Source organism: Sturnira hondurensis, unplaced genomic scaffold, assembly GCF_014824575.4.
Source record: "Sturnira hondurensis isolate 20B ecotype Veracruz unplaced genomic scaffold, ASM1482457v3 Scaffold0007406, whole genome shotgun sequence".
In the NCBI taxonomy this organism is placed as follows: Eukaryota; Metazoa; Chordata; class Mammalia; order Chiroptera; family Phyllostomidae; genus Sturnira; species Sturnira hondurensis.
This window is the reverse complement of record NW_028080037.1, coordinates 6,157,155-6,179,064: the sequence shown is the minus strand read 5'-3', so window position 1 is coordinate 6,179,064 and position 21,910 is coordinate 6,157,155. Positions and strand designations below refer to the sequence as shown.

At 56.5% G+C, this 21,910-nt stretch overlaps 2 protein-coding genes across 5 annotated transcripts in view; one reads left to right on the top strand and one right to left on the bottom strand.

Moving 5' to 3' along the window:
* DDX54 (DEAD-box helicase 54) overlaps positions 1 to 4,895 on the top strand; it is a 17,200-nt gene extending 12,305 nt beyond the window's left edge. Inside the window, exons 14-20 of the mRNA XM_037052149.1 lie at positions 37 to 110; positions 746 to 946; positions 2,016 to 2,158; positions 2,248 to 2,361; positions 2,846 to 2,947; positions 3,040 to 3,152; positions 4,296 to 4,895. Of these exons, the coding sequence (XP_036908044.1) occupies positions 37 to 110; positions 746 to 946; positions 2,016 to 2,158; positions 2,248 to 2,361; positions 2,846 to 2,947; positions 3,040 to 3,152; positions 4,296 to 4,528 (980 nt within the window). The 3' untranslated portion in view covers positions 4,529 to 4,895. The remainder of the gene's footprint in view (positions 1 to 36; positions 111 to 745; positions 947 to 2,015; positions 2,159 to 2,247; positions 2,362 to 2,845; positions 2,948 to 3,039; positions 3,153 to 4,295) is intronic.
* CFAP73 (cilia and flagella associated protein 73) lies at positions 4,125 to 21,910 on the bottom strand. 4 transcript variants are annotated; one of them, XM_037052161.1, is made up of 8 exons: positions 21,752 to 21,910; positions 12,463 to 12,568; positions 11,586 to 11,690; positions 11,037 to 11,237; positions 10,294 to 10,515; positions 9,883 to 10,041; positions 5,711 to 5,798; positions 4,125 to 5,481 (listed from the first exon to the last, which is right to left on the bottom strand). In XM_037052161.1, exons 1-7 carry the CDS (start codon positions 21,856 to 21,858, stop codon positions 5,721 to 5,723), a joined length of 978 nt encoding a protein of 325 aa, XP_036908056.1. In that variant the 5' UTR covers positions 21,859 to 21,910; the 3' UTR covers positions 4,125 to 5,481; positions 5,711 to 5,720. The 4 variants fall into 4 exon arrangements, with proteins under 4 accessions (XP_036908056.1, XP_036908053.1, XP_036908055.1 ...); XM_037052158.1 differs by lacking the exon at positions 21,752 to 21,910 and adding an exon at positions 13,770 to 13,988; XM_037052160.1 differs by lacking the exon at positions 21,752 to 21,910 and adding an exon at positions 13,770 to 13,987 and having other exon boundaries at positions 4,125 to 4,635.

Sequence of the window (21,910 nt, the reverse complement as noted above, 5' to 3'; positions counted from 1 at the left end):
GAGCCTCGGGCCTCACACCTCCCCTGCCCCTGCCAGGCTCGCGCTTCGAGGAGAAGGAGCTGCAGCGGTTGAGGCTGGTGGACAGCCTCAGGAAGTACCGTTCGCGGGCGGTGAGTGAGGGCGGGTGGGGACCACAACAAAGAAGCCATCACGGCGCCTGGACTCTGACTCAGTGCCTGAGCCCCAGCGCGACCCCCACAAGCAGTTCTGTCTCCGCTTGCAGCATCTTAACCTGCATCTCTGGCTCTGTCAGCATTTCTAGAGACGCCCCTTTTTCTGGAATCATCCCTGCTTGTCCACAGCAGGTCCCCCATGTGGCAGCCATTTCCTCCCACTTACAGATGGGTAGACTGAGGCTCCAGGAGGGCGGGCCAAGCTCTAGGCCTGTTAGAGGCCTGAGGAGCTGGCTTTCCATCAAGTTCCTTTCCTTCCACTCCCACGGACCCCGATCCTGTATCTAGGGGAGGTGTGTGGTAAAGCAGGGGAAAGGCGCTGGAGTGTCATGGTTACGAGCGCTGGTTTCGGAGGCAGCTGGACGGACCTGGGTGGAAATCCCAGCTCTGGCTCGTCCCAGCCATGGAACCTCGGGCAGGTTACTTGCCCTCTCTGGAGCTTCTTTCCTCATTGTGAAACGTCAGTGATGAGAGTGCTCAAGGAGGAATGCCTGAGTGCGCTGGCCGGGCTGGTGGGGCGGGGGCGGGAAGGAGAGGCCAGTGCGTGAGGGACACGGGTGTCCCCCCAACAGACCATCTTTGAAATCAACGCCTCCAGCCGGGACTTCGGCAGCCAGGTGATGCGCGCCAAGCGGCAGAAGGACAGCAAGGCCATCGCCAGCTTCCAGCAGGGGCGGGAGGAGCGGCAGGAGGGCCTGGCCCGCCCGGCCCCAAGCTGCTCAGCACCGGAGGAGGAACGGCCTGAGGAGGCGGAGGCAGGAGAGAGTGCAGAGGTACAGTCCCCACCCCAGGGACCTGGAGTCTGGGTCAGGGTTTGGGGGAAGGGGTGGGTCAAACCGCAGCAGCCACAGGGCTGTCCCCAAGGCTTCCAGCAGTGGCTGGGGATGGCTTCGGGGATTCCGGCCCCCTGTCTGACACTTGTGGAAATCAGCAACTTGGCTCTCAGCCGCCCTGTCTGTAGAATGGGCTCATGGGGCTCGTCCACCATCCCTTGCCTGAAACCCTAGGGACCAGGTGGGTTTTGGGATTCTGAATCTTTAGGGTCGGGGTCTGTGTGCCAGGTAGCACCTCAGACGGGTCTGGGGTGTCCCCACCATCAAACGCATCAGAGCTTCTGCCATGAGGCGTGCCGGTCCCCAAACTAACTAGACAGCCCCTTGTCGGCTCCAGTCGGCCTCTGCCACCAAGCAAATTTCAGGAAAGTTCATTTGCACAACCCTGTGGACCCGGGCCGTGCAGCCCAGTGACGGAGGCGCCCGGTCCCAGCCCTGCTGGGCAGATGCAGGACAGCACCAGACAGATGCCTGGTGGTGGCCACATCGTTGTCATCACCTTGGTGGCAGTCTGAGCCCCCATTCACTAGGGGGCTGGGACAGGCAGAAAGTCGCAGAGCAGGGGGCCCTGACAGCAGTGAGGGCATGACACAGGCAGCAGCAGAGGCTGGGCCTTGGTGCCAGAGGCTGGGCTGGGGGACCACGAGGTGTCCTGTTCCCCTGGTGGGCGGGGCCGGGGGCCTGCTCTCCTGCCTCCCATACATTTGATTTGAATGGGGGTTCAGTGATTAGTCCCTAACACAGAGCAAGGCAAGGCTCAGTGAGGGCCAGGACCTTGTGTCTGTCACACAGCCTGGGGGACCACACTGAGACCGAACAGAGTCCCTCCCTGGTTGGCACCTCAGTGCCCCCCACCCACCTTTTCTGATGCTGTTGGTGCTCAAGGCGGGTTGTGCCGCGCGTGCCGAGGAGGAGACAGAGGATCTACCTGGCAACACCAAGCGGGCCTGGTGCTGGGGGCAGGTGGGCTCCTGGGGGCTGCAGGTGTGACTGGGCCTCCGTCTGCTAGGACGTCTTCACAGAGGTCGTGGGCCGGAAACGGCAGCAGCCGGGACCTGACTGTGGAGCCAAGAGGCGGAGGGAGGAGGCCCGGCAGCGGGACCAGGACTTCTACGTCCCCTATCGTCCCAAGGACTTTGACAGTGAGCGGGGGTGAGTGGCCGGCTCATGTGGGGGTGGGGGGTAGGTGGGGCCTGGTGGCCCCCTCAACCCTGTTGTGCCTCCCCACTTTCCTCCTGCAGCCTGAGCGTTGGTGGGGACGGGGGTGCCTTTGAGCAGCAGGTGGCAGGCGCGGTCCTGGACCTGATGGGGGACGAGGCCCAGAACCTGACCAGGGCCCAGCAGCAGCTCAAGTGGTGAGTGGGCCGCACTGCCCGTCAATGCGCAGCCCCATGTAGCCGGCCTGTGACCCCTGCCTGGCCTGGCTCTCCTCGGATCCCTAGAGCAGGCAGGATGCCACCCCGCCCCCTGGTTGATCCTGCCCAGCACGAATTATGGCCCGTGACCCCACCCATCCTGTGTGCATGGGGTCATACATAGTAAACCTGATGAGCCTCACCCCACCTGCATTCAGAGCCGGGAGGTGGCAGAGGGGGCGCTGGGAACCCTGTTCCTGGTGACTCCCACACTGCCTTTGAGACCTGGGCTGCCAAGGCAAGGGGAGGGAGGGCAGGGGGCTGGCCTTTATTGAGCACCTACTGTGTGCCAGCCATGGCCACACTGCTTTTCTGGAATCCTCCAACACCCGTGTGAGAGTCAGAGGAGGAAACAGGCCCCGGGGGAGCAGGCCACCCCAGGCCACCTCTGTCCACAACAGCCTACCACCTTCCTCTCCTGCAGGGACCGGAAGAAGAAGCGGTTTGTGGGACAGTCGGGACAGGAGAACAAGAAGATCAAGACAGAAAGTGGCCGCTACATCAGCAGCTCCTACAAGCAGGACCTGTATCCTTAGGGGCGGGGCTAAGCACCTGTTTCTGTTTGGGTCTCGGGGACTTCAGGACCCCACAAGCAACCCCCTTAACCTGGCTTCCCAGCTATAAGAAGTGGAAGCAGAAACAGAAAATCGATGACCGAGACTCAGAGGAGGAAGGGGCATCGGACCGGCGAGGCCCCGAGCGAAGAGGTTGGAAGCGGGGCCGAGGCCAAGGTAGGATGCGGCTCAGAGCACACAGTGTCACGTGGTGCGTTTGGTCATCTGGGAACTTGGCCCTCTTCGATCCCACCTGGGTCCCTCAGCTGGTGACAGGCCGAGGGGATTTGAACTGCGGTCTGCGAGAGCCTGTGCTTGACCACAGCGTGGTCCAGGCGCCCTGATGCCAGGACCTCGGGGCTTTGATGGGCCTTCAGGGAAGGGGCCTGGGGCCTGTTCTGCCCACCACCCCGCCCCCCGCCCCACCGTGTGCTGTCAGAGACGGCTGCCACTGGCAGTCGGGGACAGGCTCCGCTAGACACTCCCACACGTGACCGGGGCAGGAAGATAGGGTGCTCACCTTACCGAAAAGGACACCCACGTGGGTGACGCACGGGGCTACCCAGCTGCTTTCTGCCTCCCACCTGTGCCCCCCTGGGGAGAGGGGAGCTTGGACTGTGTCCTGGGCTCTCAGGTGGGCTTTAGCCCCCCTTGGCCTCTCTCCTCCCCCACCCCGGGCCCCACAGGGCTGGTCCCTGCCCTGTCCATGTCTCTGTGAGTCTGTGTCCTTCAGCCTGTGGCCCATTCTCTGTCACGGCCACTGTGGCTTGTCTTCCGCCTCACCCAGGGCCTCCTGTGTCCTCTGTGTGGCCTGCTCTCTGTCTGCAGTGGTATCACCCCTTTTCCACGGGGACAGAGGGTGGGGTCTGTCTCAGCCGTGGCTGGGCGCCCAGGGCCTGGTGCACAGGAGGTTCTCAGTCAAGCTTTGTTGAGGTCTTTATCATCATACCGAGGAGGCCCTCACTCTGGGCTGGGCCTTGTCCTGAGCACTGTACACAGTGACTTATCAGGACCCACAAGGTAGGTGCTGTTACTCAGAGGGGGAAACTGAGGCACAGCGAAGCTGAGTGACTTGCCCATGGTCTAAGCGTTCACAGCCGGGATTTGAGCCCTGGCAGTTCTGGCTTGAGGTCCATGCTGTCAGCGAGGATAGCAGACTACTTACGCTTTATTAAGCACCTGCCCTGTGCCAGAGGCTGGGGCCGCAGCAATGAACACAGAAGGGGGCCCGGGGGTGGGGGGCAGTCTGGGGGCTTCTGGGAGGAGGAGACATTGAAAGTCGACACAAAGGCTGAGCTCCCTGGACCCCTGTCCCCGCAGGTGCCCCCCAGCCCCGGGCCCCAGGCACCCCCGCAGGCCGCGTGCGCTCAGAGCTCAAGACCAAGCAGCAGATCCTGAAGCAGAGGCGCAAAGCCCAGAAGATGCGCTTCCTGCAGCGTGGGGGCCTCAAGCAGCTCTCCGCCCGCAACCGGCACCATGCCCGGGAGCTGCAGCGGGGCGCCTTCGGCCGGGGTGCCCGCTCCAAGAAGGGCAAGATGAGGAAGCGGATGTAGAGGTGACCCAGCCCCGCGGCTCTGTGCTTGGTCCAAGTGTGCGTGTCAGCAAATGCTGCTTGTGTACCACTGCGTGCCTGTCCCCTTGCTGGGCGTCCAGGAGCTCCCTGCAGGAACCATCGTCCATGAAGAGGAGTGTTGTACTGGCCACAGGGGCAGCCGCTGCCTCTGCCTAAGCCATGGGCATTTGAGCAAGGTACTGAAGGGTGCATAGGAGTTCACCAGGCAGGCCAAGACCTGAATTCGCAACTTGGCTCCTGCTGCTTCCACGTGTTCTGGGTTCAGAGGCGGCGACCACACAAGTCCGAGCTGTGACTGCTTGAGGCCCAGTGATGTGTTTTTAGTGTAATAAACCTTTACTGAGCTGCAGTCCACTTGAGCAGTTGGAAGGGACAGACCCAGACACCAAAATCCCAGCTGGTGTGCCAGGTGGGCAAGTCTCGTGGGAACCCCTAAGGGATCCCCTGAGGGTGGGTCCCCATTTTGCAGATGAGGAAAATGAAGCTCAGAGGGTGAGTCAGTCGCCTGAGGTGAGAGAGCCCCAAAGCTGGCGATCAGTCCCCTTCTTTTGCCAGGCCAGTCTTGCAGCTGGGCGTGGCCAGTGGGAGGGAGACAGTCTCAGGGTCCAGGGAGGAGGGCACGGCTGCTTCTCTCTGGGTATGAAGGGGTTAACGGCCCCACCACATGCCTGGACATCAGAACCTGTCTTGGCCTCCGACCTGCTCCAAGGCCTGTGTTCCTCAGCCCCTGTGGGGTTCTGGGAAGGTCAAGGGCAGCTCCAGTGGCTGGATTATGGAGCCCAAGGTCGCCGAGTGCCCGTGCGCCCGTGCACCATGGTGAGCAGATGTTCTGTGAGTGGGCATCTGCCCCTGGGACCGACCCTCTTGCTGGTCCCATTGATGTCACTGGACTTACCAGACACTCGTCTAGGATTACCAGAATGTGCACCAGGCCTGTTGACAAATGCCTGCTTGTCCAATGCCCCCGGCTGCCCTAGAGGAGGGGCCTGGCCCTGGGCCAGGTGCCGGGCGTGGGGTGGGTGCCCCTTGTGTCCCACCGCAACCTGAGTGGGCACAGCCCTCCCATCTTCAGGTGAGAACCACTCAGCTGCCCCCACAGCAAATATGCACCTGTCTCCCAGCGTAGGGGTCCCGGGGGGGGGGTCCCCTCCCCACCGCTCACCTGGGTCAGGCTACGGGGCAGGAGCTGCGGGCTCCGCCTGAGGAAGGCTGGCCAGCATGGCAGAGAGGTCCAGGATGAGCAGCTTCACCTGGGGGTCCCCAACACAGCCAGAGTCACGTCCCCGCCGCTGAGGGTCCAGTGCCCACCCCCAATGCAAGGCAGGGGTAGGGGTAGAGACCCCCTCTTAAAAGACGGCGAGGCTGGTGGTCCCCAGGGGCAGCCACCCGGCCTAAACTGTTCTGGGCTTTTAAAGCCTCCATCAGCCCCTCCCCGGTCGGTTCCTCAGCAGATGCCCTCACAGTTTGCTAGCTGCCTATCACCTGTATTATGATTAAATTTATATTTTCACTTACACCAATTCATTTTTCCCCTTCTAATTGGATCCATCATATTCACTGGTGTATGACGTACTCTCATCACCTCCATGGGTGGCCCTCCGTTATTTCGTTTTAATTAACTTATTGATACGAACTTAATGAGCAGCCCTGGACCCACTGCCAAGAACCAGAGCCTGACGGCGCACTCCCCCTGGGCTCCCCCTTCACATTTGTTGCTGAGAAGGAAACACCATCTCCACCGAAAACGGAAAGGAGTTCGTGGCCCTGGCACGCGTAGGGGTGACGGAAATAACTGCCGCGGAAGTGAAACCGCATCACCGCATTCTCCAGCTGGCGATGCTAGCGGGGTGGGTCCCGGCCCAGCAACCAGGGCGCCACGGGGAGCCCTTTCTCCACGCTGGCATCAGAACCCTGGTTGCAAGGGGACCGGCTTTTGCTGTCACTGCTTATCAAGGCTCTGTCCTTCCTGGTGTCATCTGGGTGCAGACCCTGGTCCCCAGGCCCCACGTGGGAGAGCAGCGGTTTGCACAAATCCACCCAACTCAGGGTGTGGCACAAAGTGGGGTCCGGGGGCCCAGGTCTTGCCCTTCAGCTGGAATCTCGGCCATGGGCACAGGACAGGAGTGGGATGGGTGGGGGGAACAGTGGGTGCCTCCCTTTGTTTCTCGCCTTCTCGCGGGGGGGGGTCATGCTTTGGGGAACCCCCCCCAGAAACAATGCGTCTCCAAAGTCAGAAACTTCCTCCTTCAGCCATAAGCCTTACAGACCCGAATGACTAGAAAAACGGAGTGTCCTCGGTCCACAGCAACACACGCAGTGCCACTGTGCAGAAAGGCCACCACACAGCCCCACACTCCCCCTCCAGGTGAGCCAGGCCCGGCCAGTGTGAGGAGCAAGACAGCCAGGCATCACCTAAGTGAGTCCGCGAGGTGGAGGCGCAGGTAAGCGAGAGTCGCCTTGCACAACCGCAGCAAAATTACAACTGAAATACAGGACAACCGTCAGAACTGTCGGAAAGTCGAGCTGTGTGGAGGTCTGACAACTAAGGAATTAAAGAAACCACGTTCATCCGGGGAGAGAACTGGAGATGTGGAACCAGCCCCCAAAACACATGTGGTGCATATTAAACGGAGGGGTATCTCAGGGGCGAGGGATCCCAGCCCCGCACCAGACCACTGAGCCCAGGGTTCCAGTCTCCATAACTTCTGGCTGTAAAGACGGGTGGGGTTGGGTCCGAGGAAGAAACTGGGATCCTCAGGCCTCTCCTCTTAAAGGGCCTTGCGCCACACACGGACTTACTGAGACTCACTCCCTCTGGGCTCCAGCGGCTCTGAGGGCGCCGGTGGCACACGGGGAGGAACTGACGAGTCTGGAGTCAGGGCGAGAGCTGGGGAACAGCTTCCCCACACAGAGCCACAGTGCGGCAGAACCGCATCTGAGTCTCCATCAACCTGGCTCACGTGGTAAGCCCCGCCCAGACAATTACCTAAGGGTCCGCCCCATTCAACTTAGGGGCCCACCCCAGCAACCCTCCCACGATGGTCAGAGTGGCTTTTCCCCAAGGATGCCTAGCTCAGCCCTTCTTAAAGCCTCTCAAACAGGCAACAGCTGAGCCCAGCTCCATCCCTCTCACTGAGTGGCCCCAGGCCCAGCACTAGCAACAGCCATCTGCAGGTCACTTAACAGCTTTATGCCAAAGAGCCCCGGACAGAACCCAGGTGGAGGCTGACTTCGGCCTGCCCCCAGGAAACCCTAGAGCCTGTGCACCAAGTGGACAGCTACAGACCACGTCAGAGCACCACCCAACCACCTCCACAAGCCATGGGGGAGGGGGTTGCTGGCCGGGAGTCACAGCCACAACTACTAGCTGTCCAGCCTGGATAAATCCCTCTCCTTGGCCTGCTGACCGCAATGAAGACTCATCTACCAGAGGAGGGAGTACTCAGCCCAGACAGAGGGCGCACCTCCAGTACCCAGCTGGAGGGATAGGGGAGGCTGCGCCACTGGACCCTACAGGACACCTAGTGCATTAGGCCACGCTCCCAAGATGCAGAGTCAAAGCAGCTCTACCTAATACATAGAAACAAACATAGAAAGGCTCTTACAATGAGGAGACAAAGAACCATGGCCCAAGTGAGAGAACAATCAAAACCCCAGAAGAAGGACTAAACAAAATGGAGATAAGCAATCTGTCAGGTGCGGAGTTCAAACCACTGGTTACATGGATGCTTAAGGAAATCGGCAGGTGCTTCAGCAGCACGAAAAAGACCCAGGCCAAAATGAAGGACACACTAGTTGAAATAAAGAACAATTTCCAGGGAATCGGCAGCAGAGTGGATGAAGCCAAGAATCAAATCAATGATTTGGAACATAAGGAAGAAAAAGACATCGAATCAGCACAGTGAGAAGAAAAAAGAATCCAAAAAGTCGAGGACAGTGTAAGGAGCCTCTGGGACAACTTAAAACGTTCCTACATTCTCATCACAGGGGTGCCAGAAGGAGAGGAGAAAGAGCAAGACGTTGGAAACCTATTTAGAAAAATAATAAAAGAAAACTTCTGTAATTTGGTAAAGGAAATAGACACACAAGTCCAGGAAGCACAGAGAGTCCCAAATGAGATGTATGTACAGAGGACCATGCCAAAACATACATAATTAAAAAGCCAAAGGATAAAGATAAAGCCAAAAGAGAGAATCTTAAAAGCAGCAAGAGAAAATAAGTAAGTTACCTATAGGGGAGTTCCCAAGAGACTGTCAGCTGATTTCTCAAAAGAAACTTTGCAGGCTAGGAGGGATTGGCAAGAAATATTTAAAGTCATGAAAAGCAGGGACCTCCAATCTAGATTACTCTATTCAGCAAAGCTATCATTTAGAATGGAAGGGCAGATAAAGTTCTTCCCAGACAATGTAAAGCTAAAAGAGCTCATCATTATTATACCAAATGTTAAAAGGACTAATTTAAGAAAAAGAAGATCAAAACTGTGAACATTAAAATGGCAACAAATACGTAACTATCAACAACTGAATCTAAAAAACAAACTAAGCCAACAAGCAGAACAGAAACATTGTCATAGATATGGAGAGCATTGGGACGGTGGCCAGTGGGAAGGGGGTCTGGGGGAATGGGGGAAAGGTGCAGGGATTAAGAAGTTCAAGTTGGTAGGTACAAAGTAGGCAGGGGGGTGTTAAAAGCAAGCACGGGAAATGGAGTAGCCAAAAAACTTATATGCATGACCCATGAACAAAGGAGAGGTGATCACCACAGGAGAAGGGGGTGCTGGGTGGAGGGGGGCCTGGGGGGGGAAGTTGGGACAACTGTGATAGCACAATTAATTTTTTTTTAAGTAAAAAAAAAAAAGTAAGTCTGGTCCAGTAGAGGTGAGTTCGAGCGCTTATAAGAAGCAACAGATCAATGTTTCTTCTCTCACATCGATGTTTCTCTCCCTTTCTTTCCCCCTCCCTTCTCCTTTCTCTAAAAAAAAAAAATAAACTAATTTTTCTTTAAGTGAGTCTTGACCTGGTTTCTGGTTTCTTATGGATATCATTTGTTCCAGCTGTTTGATCCTGGGACAAAGGAAGAACTTTGGCACAAGTGTGTAGCCTCTGCATAAGCAGGGACACTGAGACCCAGAGCAGCACAACTCCCTTCTGGCCACACAGCAGATGACTGTCAGACCAAGACCACCCCAGGGGACCTAAGCAGCCACCGACCCACCTCGGTGACGCTGGAATCGCCTCTGATCGCAGAGGGTCATGCTTAACCCAGAGAGGTGGATTCCAGGCTCCGTGATGTTCCCAAGATTTGGGGGCTGGAGGTGACAATAGGGGCCCTCACCTGCTCCAGCTGCCCCTCGGTGTCCTCGATGTCCAGGGCAGGTGGCTGCCTCTGATGCTGGCACGCTAACTGGAACAAGTTGAGCACCGACATCCTAGTGCGACCCAGGAGCAAGGTCTTCTCGGCTGCTGTGTTCTGGATCTGAGCCCACTTGGATTCCTGGAGAACGCCCCGCCCTTTCCCGATTAGGGTGTGTCGGCCAGAGGAGGGCGGGGCCTCATTCCCTACGGATCCTCGCTCCCCGAGAGGTGAGGGCAGGCACAGTGTCAGGTGCTGATAGGACTGGCCCCCTGTGCCCCGAAGTGCCGGAAACCTGCGCATTAGTGCCGCTGCCCTTCCGGAATAAGTTTCGCCCATCTGTTATCAGTCCGCCCCGGCACTCAATCCTGGAGGTGGGAGACTGGGCCCTACCCAGTGCAGCGTGCGCTCTCGCGCCGCATCCAGGCGCTCTAGCAGCTGCGCTCGCAGCTGGCCCTGCTGGAGCAGCTCCTCCCGCCCGGCGTCCCGCAGCCGCCGCAGCCGCACGCGCACCTCCTCCAGCTCCTTCAGCCGCCGGCGCTCCGTGAGCTTCAGCTCGGCCAGCGTGTCGGCTAGGGCATCGAAGCGCGCCACTAGCTCGGGGACCTCCTGGAACTGGGACAGGGTCCGGAGAGCGACTCACCGGGCCTGCAGCTCCCCGGCCCTCCCCACCGCCAGCTGGCTCTCCAGCGCCTCCTCAGTTAGCCCACCTGTGAAATGGCACCACACAGCCCCTGATCCAGAAGCGGGTTTACTCCACCCCTACCCATTAAGTCTAGCTAAACTCTCTGCCTGTGATTACTACTGATTCATTGTCTCATTCGACTAGTATTTCTTGAGTGGCTGGATCTACCCGCCCCCGCCTGCCCGTGTGTCCTTGAGTGTTACCTTTCTGAAGTTCGATTTCCCCACCTGTAAAATGGAGTTGACAGTAACACAGGGCCCACTTCACTGGGCCTTGGGGAGAATTCAACAGCAAAGCGCACCCCTGACATACAGTTGGTGCTCAGTAAGTGGTGACTCCAGGCATACAACCAGCACTCTAGTAGTGCACCATTCCAAAGGTGGGGTCTGAGGCCATCCAGCGCTCGCCGCACCACGGTCCTGAGCCCCCAAGCTTCTTGCGGGGCACTCACCTCGGGCAGCTGATCCAGCACTTGCTCCAGCAGGTGCGCGCAGGGCTCCAGCCGCCGCAGCCGACGCTGCAGCCGCGCGCGCTCCCGCTGCAGCTCCCCGAGCTGGGCCCGAAGCCGCAGCGCCTCTGCCTCCTGGCGGTCGGCCCGGAGTCGTTCCTCCGCTGCCCTCTGTAGCGTGCGGTTGCGCCGGGCCTCGGAGTCCTGGGGAGAGGGGGTGGAGAGGGATGGAAAGCGGGTGAGGACCCTCAGAACTTGGGAGCCTGCGGAGCTCGCCACTTCCACCTGGCCCCACCACGTTGAGCCTTGGGTTGCAAATAGATGGCCCGCGGGCCAAAGTCAGTAAGAATCCGATAGGGGGCGGGGGGGGGGCCTCACTCCTCCCCACCGTTTTTAAACATCTTGAGTGCTTCAGACAGTGCGATGTGTTTCCCACCACTTGCCTTTGTATCAGTACATCCATTTTTAAAATTTATGTGACATGTCTGGCCCCTATAGAATTGCGACTTTGTGATCTTGTGACCTGCCCCACCCCCAGCAGGCTCCACCTACCTGCAAGAACTTGTCAAAGCGGTGAAAGGACCCCTTTAGCTTCTGCTGCTTCTGTTCCAACTCTTCCCTGCGCTCTTTCAGGGCTGCCATGGTGGTCTGGAAGACCTGGGGTGTGAGGAGTGGGTGTCTGGGCATGTGTTGGGGGGTTCAAGCTATCTAGCACCTTTAGGTTCACATTTACATTCTCTCGTCTGTCCTTCCTGACCTTGTCACTGCGCCTCTGCTCAGATCAACCGGGATGAAGCCCAAGTGCCCCCCCTGCCGCGCCTGCGTGTCAGTGTCCTTGCCCTTCCTTCGGGACTCCCCCCTCTGACACTGCCTTCCAGCCCCTTGCCCCCCGGTGTGTTTTGTCCTTGCCTCCCAGTCTTTGTATGCACATGCTGTCTCCTCCTTCTCCTCCTTCTCACACTGTCCCCCTTTGCTGGACTAATAAGCCGACTTACCCTTCAGCAACACCTAAGACATCACTTCCTCCAGGAAGTCCTCCTGAATCACCCCCAGGTGGGAATAGGGACTTCCTCTGGCTCCTACAGTTCCTTCTCAGTGCTTCTCTCCTGGTAGCATCACCGGCCGGACACTGGCCAGTGTCCTTCTCTAGACTGCGAGCCCCATGAAGGCAGGGACCATGGGGAGCCCCCTGGATCCCAGTTCAGTAGCCTCCACATGGAAGCTCAGTGCACACTAATGTGCACCAACAACCGATCTCATCTGGACCCCACTTGACAGATGAGGAAACCAAGGCTCAGAGTGGTACAATGGCTTGTCTCAGAGCTGGGAGCTAATTCATTGGCTCCATCATTTCCCATCCTCTGCTCATCACCATGTTTCTTTGGTCTGGGGTCCCCCCAGAACTCCCAGGGCTACAGTGGGGGCTCACCTCCTTCTGTGCCTGCAGGCCCCGGTCCGCATCCAACAGCTCCTGCTTCTTCTCCAGTAGACTCAGCAACGGCGGGAGGTGGTCAAGATTCTGCTCCGGGATCTTCCTGGAGGGGCTCAAGGGGGAAGTGGGGGTGAAGGAGGCAACAGCCGGGGCCCCCAACTCCTCTCTAGTGCCTGAAATGCCCTCATTAGCCACCTCCTGGCTGCTGAATTCTTCATTCATTCAACAAATGGCACTGAGCGCCTAGTAAGTCCCAGGCACCATCCTAGGTGCTGGGGCTGCAGCCAAGAACAGGACAGATGGAAGCTGGCCTTGCGGGAGCTGGCACCTTGCTGTGGCCACGGGAAATAAAGGCTAACAAATAATACAAGATGATGCTAGGACATGGTGGGTGCTACGGTGAAAACTCCTTCCATGGGTTGGTCAGAAGTTCTCTCTGAGGAGGTGACAGTTGAGCAGAGACTGCAAGGGGAAGAGATAGTGAGCCCTGAGGATATCTGCAGGGAACAGATTCTAGGCCAAGGGAACAGACACTGCAAAGTCCCCGAGGGAAGGACCTTGGTGAGCAGGAGCAGCCCAGCTGGTGGCTTCGGGAGGGGCAAGAACAATAGGAGGGGCAGAGCAGCTGCAGGAGGCCAGTGATGGGTAATGGGGGACACAGAGATGCTGGGGCTGATGGAGTGGTGAAGGGGTGAGAGAGGAGTCTCAGGTGAACCTAGGATCAGGGACAGGGAGGAGGCTGCTGATGGAAGGAGGCTGAGTGGGAGCAGGGGAGCTCAGCTTCTTGCTGTGGCCAAGTAGAGGTAGAGATACCTGTCAAGCCCCCAGGGGGTGTGGGGCCCAGGAGGCAGCCCCCAGTGTGGGCTGTGCAGGGAGCAGAAAGGACACACTAACTGTGGGCTCCCCAGCTCTGGTTCAGGAGAAAACCTGTCATTTTACAGATGCTAAGGCAGTGGGTTGCCACCCACAGTCACTCCACTGAACACAGAACAGGCAAGGGACAGCTTCTTTCACTCGTCCTTTAAAATGCAGTTTGCAGGCTCAGGGGGCAAGGGTTCATCACTTAATTCCTTCCCACCCAGTTTCAAATGATTGAATCTCAGGTGGATGTCAGCTGGAGGGGGCGGGGCGTTACAGATCTTGGGGAAGTCGCTCGTTCTTTGAGCCTTCCCCCAACCCCAGTCTGTGAAATGGGGCAATAGTTTCCTACTATGAAGAGTCCAAGGAAGCCAGGACCCAAGGGTGGGAGACCCCACCCACCCCTGCCTATCCTCTGACCCTCCCTGCCACCCGGCGCCACTCACGGAGGCGGCTTCTCTTGTGAGGCCAGTTCCAAGCATTCCTTCCAGGGACCTGCCATTCTCCCGATTGCTCTGGCCTTCTTTCCACCTGGCTGGAGTTTTGCAGAAGCCTGGGAGGCCCTGGGGGGCTTTCTGATGGGGGGTAGTGCCACGGCTGCAGCGAGTTCAGTACTCCCAGGAGGCAGCCACCTAGCAGGCCCTGGTTCCCCAGGCAACCATCGACACAACATTCCATTGCCAGGCCGAGACCAGGGGAATCCACCAGGGAGAGGGAGGGACCGCGGGGACGGGAGCAGCCTTTGCCCCTTCCCAAGAAGGCTTCCACTCCCAGTCTAACTTGGGGTGCCAGAGGAGAGTACATGGGTTCCCTGGCCAAGAATTTACCCCTCTTGGCGCCCGTGTCTGGTGGAGCCTCTTCCTGGCGGTGGGGTGGGGCCTCACTAATGCAGCTCTATGCCCACATGCCTGCTTTAAAGAAAATTACTGGACACCCACTGTCGCCAGGTCACAGGTGGGGTCATTTACCCCTGAGGCAAGGTGCTGAGGGCCGGCCATGTATCAGCCCTTTGAGGGTCCATTTCGATTGCCGGCCTCGTTTCCTGGAGCCCCCAGCCTGGTTAGGGAGATAAAGAGGGCCGGCTGGAGACCAGCTTGGGAGAGACCCACAACCCAGATTTGGAGGATAAGGGTATAAAGGAGGAGCAGACAGGGTCTGAGCGATTCCTGCGGGCCAGTCACTGCGCGGAGCACTGTGCCTGAAGTGTATGGTTTAACCCTGGAAACAGCACTGCGGGCGGGTGCGAGGGAAAAGAGAGCCCAAAGCAACATTACAAATGTCTTCCACCCAAAATAACCAACACGAGCGTCATGCCGTCTTTGCTTCTGATCATTTTATTTTTTTTCTGTTTTAAACAATTTACTTTTTTCGTGTAAAGACACGCATTTTCTTTTCTTTAGACATGTGTTCTCTTATTGCAGGCAACACTACTTAAAAAAAAAACAACTATGGTTACTTGTGATGCTTACATTGCTTACGACCACCCCTAAGCATTTTATGAGAGCACATTCAAAAAATGGAGCTAAATCATGCATACTTTATCTCTGAGCCGTTTGTATCCAGTCGCACAGACTGCATAAATTGATGTGAAGTTACAAGATGCACGATCTAATTTTTTTCTTGATTTAAAAAAATATTGAGGTATAATTTACATAAAGTACAATTTATTTTTTCACATGCAGTTCTGTGAGTTTTGGCAAATGCAGAAAGTCGTGCATAACCACCACCACATTCAGGATGCAGAATATTTCCACCACCCGCAAAGTCCTCACGTCCCTTTGGAACCAACCCTTGTCCCCACCTCAGCTGTTGGCAGCCACCGACCTGTTCTCTATCCCTATAATTTTACCTTTTTCAGGGGGTCATAAGTAGAATCACACACCGTGTGGCCTTTTGGGTCTGGCTTCTTTCACCTAGCAATATTTGCTTGGGACCCATTCATGCGGATGTAACTGTAAGGTACCTCCTTTTTCATTGCTGCATAGTATTTCATCGCACGCTATGCTTTGTTTATTCATCCTCCAGTTGGGGTTATTCCTAGTTCTGGGCAATTGTAAAGATAGCCTGTATTCACGTGCCGTTTCTTGTGTGTGAATACACGCTTTCATTTCGCTTCTGTAGCTACGTCCGAGTACAATGGTTGGGTCGTAGGATGAGTGTATGAGTAGCTGTACAAAGAACCCTGCAAGCTCTCTTGAAGCGTGGCTCACTATTTTGATATCCACACTAGCGATGCGTAAGGAGTTCCGGTCTCTCCATACCCTCTCCAGGAGTTGGTGTTGCCAGTGCTTCAAAAAGTCCTTCTGGTGGGTCCTTCTGGTAGCTGTATGAAGTGCTTTTTGATTTTGAGATCATCGTAGATTCACGTGCAGTTTAAGAAATAACAGGGAGACATGCCACCTCCCCTCACCCAGTGCCCCCCGAGGGGACCTCTTGCGCAATGATGGGACGCCAGGAAATCGGCACGGTCACGATCCACTGACCTCACTCGGAGTTCACGGCTTCACACGCGCTCGTTTGTAGGACCGTGTACTCAGTTCTACGTGGGTTTATCGCACGCAGACTCCTGCGGGCCCCGCAGTCAAGATCCAAAACCTTCCTCTCAAAGATCCCTCCTGCTGCCCTGTATGAGCGGCCACCAGCGCCCTCCCCACCGCCTTCCTGACCTCTGGCAGCCACCCATCTGTCCCCTGGGTGGTTTTGTCACATCAAGGGTGTTGCGTGAGTGGAATGGCGTGGCACGGGACCTTTTGAGAGTGGCTTCTAAAACTCAGCTTCATCCCCTTGAGAGCCATCCTTGTTGTTACATGTATCTGTGTTTGTTCTTTCTTTCCTTCTTTTTTTTTTAAAGCTTTTATTTATTTATTTTTAGAGAGATGGAGAGAAGGGAAAGGAGGGAGAAAGAGGGAGAGAAACATCCACCGGCTGCCTCCTTCAGGCTGCGGGTCCCCAGCTGGGAACCGGCCGGCAACCCAGGCACGTGCCCTGACTGAGAATCAAACTGATGGCCCTTCAGTTCGCAGACCAACACTCAGCCCCCTGAGCCGCATCAGCCGGGGCTGTGTTTGTTCTTTTTGACTACTCAGTAGCATTCCACAATCTGGATGGGCAGTGTTTGTTTAACCATTCGGGGCGAAGGACATTTGCGTTGTTTCCAGTTTGGGGCAATTACGAAGAAGGCTCCTTTGAAGATCCGGGTCCCGGGGTTTGTGTGAACATAAGTTGTCATTTCTCTGGTAGAGCAGAGGCCCGAGGGTACAATTGTTGGGCCCTATGGTAAATGCACGTTTAGTATTTCTGTTCGTTTGTTTTTTTAAAAAGAAACTGCCATATTCCTTTCCAGAGTGGCTGGACCATTTTACATTCCTACCAGCAATGTGGGCGTGGTCTAATTTTCCTGTATCCTCCCGATCGCCCCTATTTTTGAAAAATATTTTATTTATTTATCTTTTAGAGGGGAAGGAGAGACAGAGAGAAATATCAATGTATGTTTGCCTCTGGTGCATCCCCTGCTGGGAGTTGGCCTGCAGGGAACCGGCCTGCAACCCAGGCATGTGCCCTGACTGGGAATGGAACCGTGGTTGCTTGGTTCGCAGGCCCCGCGCTCAGTCCACTGAGCTACACCAGCCAGGGCTCGCCCCTATTTTTTAAAAGACATTCTGACAACGTATGTATGTTGTTCGTTCTGGCACGTAGGTACGTTGTGATATTTCATTGTGGTTTTACTTTGCATTTCTTTAATGGGTATCGGTGAGCACCTCTGCATGTGCTTACTCTCCATCTGCAAAGCCTCCTCAGCAAAGTATCTGTTTGCATCTGTGGCCTGCGCTCTAATTGGGTGGTTTGTTTTTTTCTCCCGCGGTTGTGTTTCAAGACTTCTCGATGCTTTCCGCACCTATCAGATGTCCAGGTGCTCCAGGTAATCCTCTGTCGGATAGTTGTCTTCTCCCAGTCTGCAGTTTCTCTCTACCTCCCCTCACGTGGTCTTTCGTGCAGCCACGGTGGACAGTTCAGTGAGGTCCGGTTTGCTACCTTTGCTTTTATGGCTTGGGTTTTTGGAGCCAAGTCTAAGATGGGATTTGAACTCAGGCCATCTGGGTGTAGAACTGGCCTTCTTAACCACACGACTCCAGGTGCAGGTGAGCCCTCCTGGGGTCCTTCCCGCCTCAGACCCATTTCCTGCCTTCCCTCCCCCGAGGATGCCATCATCTTGAAGTCAAGATGCAATCCTCTCCTTCTCAATTTCTATGGTTTTAGGGGCACAAACGTTTATTGAGCACCTACCATGTGCCTGGCATGTGCGAGGATGCGGTGATGGCTAAGGCAAGACCTGCTTTCATTGGGGCTGGCAGGCTAATGGGCGGGGCCAGGTGAATCACGTGGTCCTGTAAATACGTCATCACATCTGATAGGGTGAGGAGGAGAGGTCGAGCGTGCCAGGAGGGAACGGGGAGGCCTTCCCGAGGAAGTGACGTGTGAACCCAGACTTGAAGGAGGAGGAGGGGTGATTAGAGGAGACAGAAGGTATTCCAAGCAGAGAAAACAGCATGTGTAAAGGCCCTGAGGCAGGAAGGTGGGGCCCCTCCTAGACGAGAACAAAGGTCTGTAGGTCGGCGTGCAGAATTTAAGGATGAGGGGGGCAGGTCAGGACTGACTAGGGCCGAGGAGTGGCCAGACCTGTGCTCCAAGTGACAGGTGAGAGAGTTCATGGTGACTCCTCCAAGGACACAAGGCGGAGGAATGAGGGCCCCTGACACTTTTTTTGTGTACAGATCACTGCACCCATCCTGCTCCGTCACTGTTCATCGCACAGAGGACAAGAGAGACGGTCCTACACAAACAACCCGTCTGCCGAGGCCTGCGGCTGCGGCTCCAGCTCTGGGGCCAGCCACTGGGGTGCTGCTCCCAGGTCCTGTCAGTGCTCCCCCTGCCCTACCGGGGTCCCAGGCTGAGGTCCCAGCCCCCCCTCTCATTTGTCCCCATGTTCTAGGGGGCTGGGCTAGGTGGGGCTTCGGAATGACAGGAGGACATAAACTTCTCAGTTGCCCTTGCCCTTGGCCACAAACCCACAAGCTCTGGAAATACCCATTCTCTCCACCCCCACCCCCGAAGTCTCAGGCTTCAGTGGCTTCCCCCTTCCTGCTTCTCCATTCCAAGGCCGGGGTGTGTGTGTGTGCAGTGGGGGCGGGGGGAGGACTTTGGGGAGTCGGGCTGAGGAAGGAGGAAGCGGGGTGTGGACTGACAGACACCTTGTTTTCAGGCCACGGGAGGAAGGGATTTGCCACCTGCTTCCTCCGCAGCCGGCCAGTGGGAGGGGGTTTTGGAAACCCTGCCATTCCTTTCACCACTGCCTCCTGCCCCACGTGGCTCCCTGCCCAGACTCGAGCCCCGAGCTTACAAATGAGGCTTTGTGTTCCTGAGACAAAGGATATGCTTCTCACTCTGACCTGGACCAGGGCTTGTCCGCCTCGTCCCCATCTTGGCCTCAGAGGCGACGGTGCCACTTTCCAGGAGGGGAAACTGAGGCCTAGTCTGTGGAGCCAGCAGAGGAGAGCCTGCCTTCTGGTTTGGGGGCGAAGATGGAGAAGGGAGGTGGCAGGTTGGCAGTGACCAAGCTGCCATCCTAGGCACCGTGGGGAGAAAAGAAGGAAAAAATAACGCGACTGCTATCGGATTCCAGATTCCAACCCTCGAGGGGAACCGAGTTGAGTTTAACGCAGCAGAGAGCGTGTTAAGTCTTTCTTCTGTGCCAAGCGGTGTGGGAGGCGCGCGTGAATCAGATACTGTCCCTGACATTTAGGAGATAAGACAAGCATGTAAATCACCACACCACAAAGGGACAGGAGACCGAGGTCACAGAGCAGTACCAGAGGGCGGGGGGTCCTGGACCGACATCGCGGCCTTCCCGGCTACCCTCGGAGGCTTCCCAGAGGCTGGGCGCCGAGCTGAAAAGCAAGGGCAGCAGCGCCTTCAGAAACCAGATGGAGCAAACCTTCTTTTTTGATTATAGAAGAAGTACATGCAGTGATGTCAAAGAAAGCCCTCCAGCTCTCCCCCTAGGCCTGCTTTAGAGCTTCATACCACTTCCTATTTCCTGATGAGAGTGTGTGCTTTCCCGCCCCTCCCTCTCGTCTGCCGCCTCGCTCTGCTCCACGCCCATAAGAGCAGGATGGTCCTACAGCCAGGACGGTCCCCCCATTCCTGAGAACACAGTAGGCACTCCAAACACATTTGTTAAATAAAAAAGAACAGTTTATGTATAAATAAAATCAGGATCAGGGTATATATGTGGTTGGATATATGATGTTTTTCCCACTATTTGTGTGGGGTTGGTAAAAAAAATCTTTAGCATTTTTCCTGGCACTAAATAGTCCTTGGGAAGATCCTTTTTAATAGCTATATAGTATTCCACCACCTTGCCATTACACTGTCTATGTTTTCTTTCTCCCCACCCCTCCTGGTCTGTAGTCGGTTGTGCCGGAAGGACTGAGACAAGGAGCTGGGCAGCAAAGGAAAAGAGAAGTTTTTCAGATGGGTGAACTCTGTGGGGACCAGGGTGTTGAATTCCGAAGTGGTGTCTCGGAGGCCCACGTGGCCAGGAAAACTTGTGCTCCCTGCTGTGTGGTTACCCAAACTCTCCAAAAAAAAATATTTTTATGGCGCTGGCCAGTTTCCATGATGTAACTCTCCTACCACGGTTAAGTTTTAGCTTCCAACATGGCATTGCTGAGCATGGAGTTGGGGGGGCAGGGCCACAGCCAGCTCTCCTGAGCCGGCAGGGGCAGCTCAGGAGGCCCCTGCCTGCTCCCTGCTCTGGGGGGGGAGACAGGAGGGGAGCCCTCTCTACCACGTGTCTCTGGGCTCTCCTGGGGCCCTAGGCCCAGCATCTCGGAGGAAGAGGAGGGCTCAGTGGGGCCCATGCAGGAACCTTATCTCTAGATCTCTCTATCAGATTTCTCAGTTGGATGCAAAACCCCAGATTCCCCCAGCTCAGCAATCTGGAGCCGCGCCGGCCACTGAAGTGTGGCCACTCCATCCATCCCTAGCATTCAGGGCTGGGCCTGGTGCACAGCCTCAGCGTCACAGCTCAGCCACTAAGCGGGGCTCCGGGTCAGGCATGGGGGTGGGTTCGGGGCATCACACAATGGCCATGACACTTATTGGGCACTTGCTGTACGACAGGGTTAAACGTCTGGTATTTATTTCATCTCACCCTCACGCCCAGCCTATGAGGTGGGCGCTATTATCAGGTTACAGATGAGGACCCTGAGGCACCGAGGGGGTAACTCACTTGCCTGAGAACATGTAGCTGTTAAGTGTAGGTGCCAGGATTCGACCCCAGGCTGGCCGGACGCTGAAACCTCTCCCAACCTAGCATGTCCTCCTGCTTAAGGCTTGTATGAAGCACGGGCAGTGGGCACTGCGTGGTGCTAGACTATGCAGGGAGTTGGCGATGGTCATGGGTTTGTCTTTAAGGATCTCAGCAGAAGAGGAATGGGAGGAGGTTCACCATTTCCTGAGCACCCACTCTGTGCCAGGAATGACACCAGGCGCCTTGTGTAGGTAGCCATCTTAATTAATTCTCACAACAATCCCGGGAGAAGAGTGAGACCCCTCCCACAGGCTAGGCCAGACCAGGGTGCTCGTGAGCACGCCCCCCCTTCCCCCCACCCCTAGCTGGGTGGCCTCTAGCCGGTCACAGGCTTTCTTTTCATCACCCCTTCCCCTTTAGTCTCTTGACAGAAGCTGGTCTAGGAGACCTCAAACCCCCTGCCAGTGTGGGTCAAAGCTTCTCATAACAGGAAGTGGCCAGGCCGTTTGGAAAGTTTGGGGACTCTGGCTACGGCCCCAGGCACATAGTGGCGGTCAGATGCCAGATACCGGACAGGCCACAGAGCTGGCTCCATTGAGACCTGGCTGGGTGATGTGTGACCTTCGTAAAACCCCCAGGGGCCCCGGGAGGGGAGCCTGGGAATGGGACTTCCTGCTCAGCTCTGCAAGATGGGCTGATACGGCAGTTTGGCTGGCAGCCCAGGTGGCCCCAGAACTAGGCCCCCCAGGTTCCATCAGGGGTCCCCAGAGGCTGGATGGCCTGTCTGAGGTCTCTGCAAGATCCGAAAGAAAAAAGTTCAGCCGAAAGCTTCCACTTGGGTCGGGGGAGGAGGGCCCGGACACCTGTCTTATAGTAGCACTCACATAGCAAGTCCCGGTTTCCCATGGTGAAGATCTGGGGTAACTGATAACAGTTGGGGGAGGGGGCTTTAAGTCCTCCCTTGGGGCTCCCATTGTTCTGGATTCAACCCTGGATATTTCCCCTTAACCCCACCTGAAGGATATCACAATCCTTCTATGGCTTGGGGCCAGCTCTGCTAGACCCAGTCCCAGATAGGACAATTGAGGCCCAGACTTTGGAAGTTGGAGAACTCACCAGACAGTGACCAACTGGGGATGGAATTCCAGGGATCCGAATCCCTCATGAGCCTGGCTGGAGCGCTGGGTGGGGAAGTCAAGGAGGGAGAGTAGAAAGCAGATCATTGGGTCACTGCTGTGGCTGAACGTGGCCCTCCCAGCCCCACCAGTCTGGGTG

Excerpts from the sequence above, each read along its gene's own strand:
- CFAP73 (XM_037052161.1), bottom strand. The coding sequence starts at position 21,858 with ATGATCTGCTTTCTACTCTCCCTCCTTGACTTCCCCACCCAGCGCTCC. Across the intron at positions 11,691-12,462 it reads GCCTGCAGGCACAGAAGGAG|GTCTTCCAGACCACCATGGC; the intron begins GTGAGCCCCCAC and ends CTCACACCCCAG. Across the intron at positions 5,799-9,882 it reads CCGAGGGGCAGCTGGAGCAG|GTGAAGCTGCTCATCCTGGA; the intron begins GTGAGGGCCCCT and ends GGGGACCCCCAG.